The sequence below is a fragment of the Penaeus chinensis genome, chromosome 11 (assembly GCF_019202785.1).
Source record: "Penaeus chinensis breed Huanghai No. 1 chromosome 11, ASM1920278v2, whole genome shotgun sequence".
In the NCBI taxonomy this organism is placed as follows: Eukaryota; Metazoa; Arthropoda; class Malacostraca; order Decapoda; family Penaeidae; genus Penaeus; species Penaeus chinensis.
This window is the reverse complement of record NC_061829.1, coordinates 846,008-856,007: the sequence shown is the minus strand read 5'-3', so window position 1 is coordinate 856,007 and position 10,000 is coordinate 846,008. Positions and strand designations below refer to the sequence as shown.

The window sequence follows — 10,000 nt, the reverse complement described above, 5'->3', positions numbered from 1 at the left end:
GTCCATTACATGAATTACCAGAGCATGTAACTTCTGCCAGCTCTCCACAAGGCAATAAGGTGTGAATTTACTCTTCATGTTATATGAAAAATATATTTCTGGTTCATAATAGAATACAGTCTATATAAGAATTAATGAAGCATCAAAGCTGTTACACTGTATTAACAATATCTTCCTGTTTATTAGTGTCCCTCTGCAGCCTACCACTTACTTCACCTCCACTTGGATATTCGATGGTGGAGTGTAGCTCTTCTGCACCTGACCGAAGCCACCCTTGGGTCCCTTTCAGCAGCGACAGCACAACCCCAAGCACCACAGATGCTAATTGTGGAGCCATCTGGACCCCAAGGAATGAGTAGTAGTATTGGGGATAATACTGAGCCATCGATACTGGAGCAGTGCATTGCGATGGTCATCTGGGATCTTATAACAATTATGTGTCGTGAGGGATTAAAGGTCAGTGGGCAGGGAGAGAAAGATGGTGGATATGAATACATTTTTCTTAGAGTAAAAAAAAATAAAGCATACAGTTATATATTAAATCAGGCAGAGGTGATACATTGTCTAAAATTATATTTAGTTTTTGAAGGATAGGATGTTTTAGATTTATAAAGATGAAAACAGTATGGCTTGTAGCTACAGAGCTATTGAAACAGCCCTTCCATTTTTTGCAAAATTATAACCTGAACATATTTTAGAAAAGTGTGAGTGAACTGCATCTGTTGGCTGGCTTTTCATGCTCCTGTTCACTGGAACTTGGCATCATGATTCTCCACTATCTCGACCATAAACATCGTGCTCTAGGAAGACAGGTGAATATCGTTTTGTCTCTGATTTCTGCCTTTCTAGTGCAGATGGGTTGTCTCCACTGTATTTATTTTTTTGCTATTTGATTTTATTTTAATTTTTTTGTCTTAAAATCAGTATTAGAATATAAAGCAAAATTTGATAATACATTCTTAATAACTGCCACTAATCTTGGGTAAATCAATCTTACTTCCAGAGTTTTTGGGAACAGATAAAACACAAACTCTTAGTCCTCCTAAAAATATACAATGAAAACTCAGTTCAGCGAAATTCACCTGGCACCTCACTGAAGTCACAGGAACTAACAGAACAGTCCTTCGGTGTGCTTCAGTATCCATCTCCTCTTACCAAAGAAGTTAAGCTTCCTCATATATGGTGGATGTTCTTGAACTTCTCCAGGCTTTATGGATATGATGTGAATGGGAAGAAATTAGCTGATAAGTCTGTAAGTTGAAAATGCATTTTCATGATGGATGTGTTGTCACTGAACTTTAAGGAATGGATTCTTTCATAATTTGGAAGATGCCTAATCTAAGAAAGTTTGCTTTCTTTAGCAATGGAGGTTTCCTTGATTCTCTTTTTGATGTGGAGGAATTTGAAAGCAAAAAAACTAGTTTTATTACATGAGACTTTATACTGTACTGATACCATATTTTAGAATATAGGAATAAGGAAGAAAATAAATCATAGTAAATTATTATATGATTTATTTCATCTGCCATTGGTCTTGTTGCTATTATCACAATTCCCCTTTTCAGAGTGAAATCAAGAGTGAAACTAAACTACTACGGACATTGATCAAATTATCCATGGAAGGCCAACAGCCAACTGAAATTGAACTGCGTTTCTTCACTCGGTGCTGCCTCAGTCTCGGCCAGCTCTGGGGAGGGGAGAGGAGTAGTGAATGGGGTGCAGCACTGTGGGACTACTTTTCCAAACACCTAGATTCGTCTTTCCTCTTGCCTGGTGCTGGGCTGGATGGACTAGCCTGTGTGAGGTGTGTGTTTGTGCTTCTCTGTGTATGAAATATGTTAGCCATTGCTTGGGTGTATTTTACAAGATTGTTTTTCTCCTATGAGAAGTCTTTCAATCTTAGAAGTTTTGTAGCCAGTAACAGTCAGTTTTAGATGGATAGTATTAATATTTACTTAAAGTTGCAAGGTTTCAGAAGTGATGAAACATTTGTCAGATTCCCTGGCTGTTCACTGTATATCTCTTTATCTGTCCTCAGTAAAACAGCAAGTGGATGGATAGAACAGACCAAGTCATATGCCACAGACCCAGCATATATGGGGAAGTCAGAGTCATCGTGGCAGGTCTTTCTTCGTATCATTGGTGAGTATGAACATTGAGGTATAGTGTTCTAATACATGACGGTTCTTGTGCTGCTTGTTATGGCATAGAATAGACTGAGGACCATTTTTCAAAGTGCCCAGGATGAGACCACATGAAAAAATGTGATCACTATGACATACTAGGAAAGTTTTTGACTGAAGGAAATACCTGTACATTTTTTATTTTGCTGCTAAGGGTGTTTAAAAAAAAAAAAGTTATACAGGAATGTGCATATAATTTTTAAAATTTGGTATCCCAGCTTGACAGTAAACTACATTTGACTGGGGCAAAGGTGTAAGAGGAGCTTTGAGAAAAAACTTAAATCAGTCAATAATTCAATAAAAAACATTGTATATAAAGCAGCCTTTGCACATGTGGACAAACCTAGTTCTGATTGGTGATGTTATTATTTTTAAAATGAACATTTCTTCATACATTTTTCAATTTATGTTAGAGATTACTTTCTTGGTATACCTAGTGGTATATTCCTCCCAAGTTTTCTTTTCACTCATAATTCTGTTACAGTGTCAGTGGTAAAGACCAGCACCTCTGAATGGAGACAAATGAGAGGAAGAATCTATTCCAAATTTCATGGGCGCAAGATGTCAGAGCTCTCCCCCATTGGTCTCCACAACTCTACGTCTCTCTTTCTGACCCTGGCGAACACAACGGATATGGTTGATGTGGTAGGGAGAAATGGATATGTTATATTAAAGTTTGTTATAATCACATGAAGCACAGAAAAACAACAACAATAAACAAAAAACTTTATTAGAGAGATAAGATGACAAGTGAATTGTAGCTTAAATTTGAAACTTTTCTCACCATCTAATAAACATGGTTCTTTACTGATTTTTTTCTCTCTCTTCTCTTATATGAATTATTGGCATTCAAGTGAGATGACTGCTAGTAATATAAGAAGGATTACAAATGTTTTGAATTAAAATATTAACTGTGTGAGTCATTTGTCTTATTACATTAGAATTAATTATGTTATTTTGACAGGTATATTGTCTTTAAGGTTGCAGAGGCATTTTTCTTGTCTGCCTTCTTGTGAAATGTGCACCTGGTGTAGAAACCTACAAGACTGTAGATGTCTGTAGTGTATACTTTAATACAATATTACCCATGGCATCATATTGAATCCTCACTTCTAGTTTCCCTTTCTTCAGAGTAACAAGCTAAGCGAACTTCTATCAATGGTCCCAGCGTCAAGTCTTGGCAAGTCAAAAATTGTTTGGCGTGGATTTCTGGCTACCATCTTACTGCTACTCAGTGCTGGCTGTGATATCTCACCAGTTATAGGGAAACTAAAGCCAATCATTGCAAATGTGTTGCATGAACTCGGCAGTACTAGAGATGCAATGCAACGAAGGTTAGTGAATTTCATGATTTGGTCCTGATGGTGCACCTAGAAATAAGCATGAAGAGTAGAGAGAGAAACTCTATTGATTCTTCAACTGTCATATCATTATCTTTGAACTATATTTCAATTTTTTTGAGAGTGAAGTGAAGCTGAAGATAAGCTGACAGTTAATTATATTTCAGGGATTTAGGCCAGCTGGTTGTCATATATGCAGATGGTCTCCAAGAAATGTTTGAGCAGAGTCATGATCTAAGTCTGGCTCAGCATTCTCTCATTAGTAAGTTCACTTATTATAGATCTTGATGAGTTGATTATACAGAACTAATTGAAAAAAGTCACATCTTAACAGAACAAACTTGAAGCATGATAGATTTCTTTATCTTTCCTTTCCTTTCAGGTGTGGGACTAGGTTCAATCCTCCATCACTGTGGGGCTGTGGAGATGAAGGCTATTCTAAATGCCTTGGATGCAGCTCTCACTAAAGTTCTGGCAGTGTTGTCAAAGCCTCAGTATTTGGCTGGTAATTAGGTTTTCATGTTTGTCCAGGTTTTGCCATCCTTCAGAGATTACATTTGAGAGGGTGGCAACTACCCTGTATACTTTTCTAGATTTAGTTATTAGCCTAGGTCACAGATGGAATGACAAAAAGCCATGTCCTCTGTATTTTTTAAAATTGATTGTGTCATCTCACACAGATGACTCCACAAATGGTTAGTCTCGAAGGAGTCCGTTACTAGTCCTATCTGTTTACCATTTTCCTTGATTTTCACAATTTTTAAATTTTGTTTTTTATTTTCATTAGTATTTTTGTAACATTATAATAATCATAATGTCAATAAGAATAACAACAGTATCAATATTAATAGCATTAAAAAAAAAAAAATCCAAAAATTCAGGAAATAGGGAAATCATGTGAGGTCATGTAGGGCCTCCAAATGGACTCCTTGGTGACTGAGCACTTTTGGAGTGGTCTGCCTCAACAAAACTCTCAAAAAATTACAGTGGACAGTACATAAGCCTAGGATAGATGGCTTGAAATAACTTTTGAGTCAAATGATAAATGAACCTGTTTCTTAAACACTTTTGCTGTCATAAAGACCAAGTAATATGCCATTTCCATGATGTAGTTGTATTCTTAAAATAGTTTCCTTTCAGGCGGACTAGGGACTGATATTGTTGAAGTTGTCTGGAAGGAATTTGGAGTCTTCCTTAGAAATCATGCCACCACACTCACTCCACCATCTGTTCTGGGCTCAGTGGCAGCCAAACTGACTCTCTGTATGTCATATGATATTAACTCTGCAACTTCAGGGCTTAAAGAGGCTGCTTCTGGACTCTTTTCATACTTTGTCACAAATGAAGCTGTAAGCACAACGTGAGTATGAAAAAACACATTTTAGTTGCATTCATTCAAACTGTCTTGGTGCAAGTTTTGTATCCATTTTTTTTTTGTTTTTGTTTTAGAGTTGTTGTTCAAACTTTAATTTTAGATCATACTGTCTCAAAAAACATTGGTAAAACATTGTTCCTTGCATCTTTGTTCAGAAGATGCAAGATGTTTAAAACATGTAATCTTAATTGTTTATTTATTTTCACAGCTGTAGTCTGCAGTACATCACAAGTCTCCTCGCAGAGCCAGGCAGCCTCACCCAAGTAAATAGAGTTAATGCAGGCTATGAAGGCCTTTTAGTATCAGGATGGTTAGCAACCCTGGTGACTATGGGTGACAGTGATGAAGTATTATCACTCACTCCACTCATCATGACCTTGCCGGGTGTGGCATCTGTTATCAGCTGTTCTCCTCCCGCTTGTCCTTTTGCTGCTGCTAAACTTCTGGTGAAAGGAGTCAGCAAGAAGTACAGTGAATCACAGGTAAAAATTGGCTATGAAATTTTTTTTAGACACTTACTTTGAGCATATCTCGAAAGTATATAATTTTATCAGTAGAAGTTCATTACCCTTTGTTAATGTTGTGATTGACAGGATATGTTCTTGTTAATGTATGAAACAACTTGTATGTCATTTCTGTTTCAGTGATAAAAAGAGTAAGGAGACTTTGAATAATATATGTAGCTAGATCTAATATGTTAAAGTTTGAACTGTTTTTACAAGAAAGAAATAAGAAATGTAAGAAATAAAATCTTAGTTTAACAAGGAATTAATAAAGACTTCATATTAGTGATATTACCTTTTTTTAAGCTTCATAATTAGGTTTGGGTACAAAGACCTGAGCATCAACCTAGCTTATCTTCCTTTACCAGAAATTCATGGACCGGATGGCCATCAGAGAAGGAGCTCTTCAGTATTTTTCAGGTTTAGACAAACCTATTAGCACTTTGCTCAAGAAAACTCCTCTGCCAAATCACCTGCGAGATGTGCTGGGATTAATTGCAGATCTTTTCTTCTTTGGACATTCTGTTATTTATATTAAGGTATGGAGCTGGCTGTGTATAGTCTTGTGTGGAATATTATAAAGCATGTTTATGATATAAATACTTCCCACAAATAGTTCTTCCCCATTCTGATTTCTGGGAAATTGTGATACATTTCTAACTCTGGTTATGTGAATGTTATCCTAATTTCTGGATTTATTGATTTGATCATTGTAGAGAGATTATTTAATGTAATTTTCACCCTAGATTGTTATTAACACATAATTTAGTAAGGTATTGTTGTATTACTTTAGTTTTTAGATTATACAGAAGTATGATGATTCTTCCTCTTTCTCTTCCAGTCAAGACCTAATTGTCCATTACCTGCTCTTGTTAGTTCTGTTCTATTGCCAACTACAATCTACAGCTGTGAGAAACCGCTAAATGCATCATTGTCTACAGCACTGGCCAGCACTATACCCAAGGTAAGATTTATGGCCTCTAGTATAGATTGAAGAATTGAGAAATGGGAATAAAACCATTAAGATGGTTGTCTGTATTCTTAAATGCTTTCACTTATGCCTGAAATTCCTCTTCATTCATTCCAAGGGTTAGAGAAGAAAATTAATATTTCCAGTATAATTCAGTTATGCTCTTCCATGAATATAAGTAAAAAAATAATAAGCACAGATGCCAACTGTTTGTGGCAATCTCATTTTAGAATATTTTAATAATTTTAATGTTTTTTTTTTCTGAGACTCCCCTGTTTGGGGTTCAGTTGGTTGAAGACAATAATTATGTAATTATTCTGTATGTCTGTTTCAGATGGTGTGTGGGCTGGGATCACTAGGCTTAGCCCAGGATCCTTACCTAGTGCGTTGTGTGAGGGATGTATTCAATCATTACATGTATAGGTTCCCTGTGAAAACCACAAAAAATTATACGACAGTAACGCACCCTTTTATTGTGAGTATTGTGCCTTGGTTTATCTGTGCTAATGTGTACTTGCAGGATAGCAAAAGGCCATTGTAAAATAATGTTTTTTATTACTTTCTTTCCTATTCTTATTCTCACCATCATCATCATCATCATCATCATCATCATCATCATCATCATCATCATCATCATCATCATCATCATCATCATCATCATCATCATCATCATCATCATCATCATCATCATCATCATCAATCATCATCAATCATTAATCATCATTTAGTAAATGAGTAATAAAGTCCAGATAATACAGTTAATACAGCATTTATTTTCATTGACATGGCCAACATGACTGCAGACTGATGTCAATTAGTTGTTCATAATAATCCTCATCATCTGTTTAAAACTTGATAAACAAACAGAGTGTTTTCCACCAGGTGTGTCTCCATGATGCTGATGTAAAGGAGGAAGTCATTCAAGAATTACGTCAGATCTTTCTGGAAGTCGTTCGAGACACTTATTTTGGGAAACGAGGAATCAGCAATCTTCACTTGCAGGTGGTATGTATTACACAGGGGTATAGTAATGGTCAGTCGGCCTGATTACAGTCTAGTGCTTGGCAGCTCAAGCTTATCTGGTGCTGTGAGTGATTAGGACCCTAATTATTCCTAGCACACAGGGAATAAGCAACCTATAAAGCCTTAATCTAAGGTTCATGTATCCATTATTATTATGATATGAATGATGGTAATGTTGGTCTTACATATTTCTAACAGATTGTGCAGCTTTTATCGTACATGGATAGTAATTACCAACTTTCTCTGTAGAATGGGGAGTTTAAGTATCACTGAACTAATTAGGCATTTACTGGGGACAAAAAAGATAACTTGCAGTAACACTGACATTCTTTTCAGGTCATATCATTAGTGCTAGAATTAATGTCCAGGAGTGCTGTGGAGTGGCAGGAGAGTGTGTGCTCCTACCTCTTCTTGCCTCTCCTAGAGCTTCTCCTCAATCTAGAAGACCAAATTACTAAGAGAATTGCAACAGACCTCCTCCAGAAGCTGTTACAGGAAGCTCAGGAACAGGATGTTCCCTCACGGTATGTGTCCATCAGGCTTCCATGATCAAAATTATTTAGATTATTCATTAATCAAACATTTTTGTGCTGGTGATCATTCTCTTTAACTGAAGTTCTCAATTCTCTTTTCACCCATTCTACAAAAATTAAGTATCATAATAATAGCATGAAACACAGCTATAATGAGAAGGAAAGCTTTGCTGTTTCATATATAAAGGATGATCCTGGCAACAGCCACATAGCATGACTCTTGGCTAAATTTATACCAGGTTAGTTATATTCTCAGTGTGGTTGTGCTTCTTTATTTTACTTTCACACATTGCTGTATATTTAATCAGGACTTTACCTTTATTCTGTCCTCTCAGTAATGAACTAGTGAAGAGCATCCGGCAGCTGGTTTTCCAACATGTTTCCTGGTCATCTAGTAGGCTCTTCCGTGTGTTGGGTGTATTGGGAGTTCTACACAGGCCACTCTTGGTGGATTCACTGCCTCACATTGCAAGAGCAGTCACAGCCACAGAAGAGAAACGAGGAACTGGACTAGATCACACACTTAGGTTTGTTAACAAGATCCAGTTTAACTTTTATGCTATCATAGTATGGGTTATGAAGGGTAATGTTGAATCATTGTTGGTGGAATTTTCATTTTCACTTGACATCAAATAATTTGGTTCTAGAGTGAAAGCCTTCATGATTAGTTAATGGAGTGACATACAAATGCATATAGGATTGGGAGATGTTAAAAATAAAATATTGGTGGGGAATAATAAGTAAATTAAAACAAAGAAGGAAATAAAGGAGGTACAGAATGAAGAATAGGTAAAATTTTAAAAACTTTTGTAGCAAACAGACTTCACAAGAACTAATGTTGATTTCCCTTCTTTTTTTCTCAGAGCATAGAGAATGATTTGCAATATTAGATACATAATTGCCTTTTTGATAGTTGCTCCATGATCATGTTGATTCTGAAAATTAGCTGTAGTGAAATTATGGTAATTCATAATATAAGACCTGTATTTTATATGTTTTCTTCTTTTTCCAGACAAGGCTATCAGTCTTTACTCAGCAGCTTGGGAGTTAATGAAGGAGATGTACACAGTAGTTCATAATATTGAATGTTTTTATGTTGCAATAATGAGATATTTTCTTGATTTCTTGTCAGGGTACAAATTTAATTCCTTTGAAGATCTATTAAGGTTAGCACAGAGAAATCAGTGTATATTTTTTACATGAAACAAAATATAACTAATAAATTTTTTATTTAAATATCATTATTATTATCCTTTCCTACAAAAACCTTGTAGTACATTTAAATATCATATCCTATATTCCATGCAATGAAACTGACATGGTGCCTGCTCTATATAAACATTACACAAGTATTTTACTCAACAGCAACAAAAGAGATTTGTAGTAATATTACATAAAAATTTAAGTGATGAATCACAGAGATGGGCGCTTATCACAAAATACATTTACATGCAACTTTCAGTCATTACAAATCAGTTAGAGAAATATTAACAAAAACTATTTGAGTGATTACTAATGGAAAAGAAATCAGATCAGTAAATCAATTTAAATTATTTAATTGATAATGCAATCAGTCAATATAGGAACTTGTAATCTGCAAAGAATATAGATAACACAATATTCTTGTGTTAATGATTCTGGAACACATTGGACCTAAAATTTAACCCTCCTAACAATGCATCATCTGAACATGCTAAACTAAATGTTCCAAGTATGTAAACTATACCTAAGGATTACATATAGCATGATAATGCTCCCATTTGGCGACAATCAAAATGTCTACATACAAAATAGCCGCATTCAACATTGCACTCTTAAAATTTATAAATGCATTAGTTTGCTGTTTTATTAACCCTTATGACATGTACAAAGCCTCATCAAAATTGTAGACATGCTCACCAATATACACATATTTGAGATCCACATCATTAAAAAAAGATAAATAAACATTTGGCTAGTTATACTTCCTACAACCATTTGAGCCTGATGTATTTTCAGTTGCTAAAACTCAATCTTTTCATATTACAAATGAGAATACTTTTTCTAATAACATTCCTAACAAAAAGATGCATT

General features: G+C 35.4%; 2 protein-coding genes across 5 annotated transcripts in view; one reads left to right on the top strand and one right to left on the bottom strand.

The window, feature by feature from the left end:
• Nucleotides 1-9,163, top strand: part of LOC125030509 (protein MMS22-like) — an 11,655-nt gene extending 2,492 nt beyond the window's left edge. Inside the window, exons 4-22 of one of the 2 annotated variants that reach the window (XM_047620565.1) lie at nt 1-59; nt 187-456; nt 699-812; nt 1,004-1,252; nt 1,566-1,804; nt 2,039-2,142; nt 2,668-2,828; nt 3,315-3,517; nt 3,691-3,785; nt 3,906-4,028; nt 4,664-4,883; nt 5,107-5,380; nt 5,770-5,940; nt 6,243-6,365; nt 6,706-6,846; nt 7,254-7,376; nt 7,731-7,918; nt 8,263-8,454; nt 8,940-9,163. The exon at nt 1-59 is cut by the window's left edge and continues 209 nt beyond it. In XM_047620565.1, the coding sequence (XP_047476521.1) occupies nt 1-59; nt 187-456; nt 699-812; nt 1,004-1,252; nt 1,566-1,804; nt 2,039-2,142; nt 2,668-2,828; nt 3,315-3,517; nt 3,691-3,785; nt 3,906-4,028; nt 4,664-4,883; nt 5,107-5,380; nt 5,770-5,940; nt 6,243-6,365; nt 6,706-6,846; nt 7,254-7,376; nt 7,731-7,918; nt 8,263-8,454; nt 8,940-9,006 (3,116 nt within the window). In that variant the 3' untranslated portion in view covers nt 9,007-9,163. The other variant, XM_047620564.1, reaches the window with a different exon arrangement.
• The window catches only part of LOC125030510, a 10,176-nt gene continuing 9,315 nt past the window's right edge, over nt 9,140-10,000 (bottom strand). For all 3 annotated transcript variants that reach the window (XM_047620566.1, XM_047620568.1, XM_047620567.1), the window contains exon 2: nt 9,140-10,000. This exon is cut by the window's right edge and continues 1,706 nt beyond it. The gene's annotated coding sequence lies outside the window, so the exon portion shown is untranslated.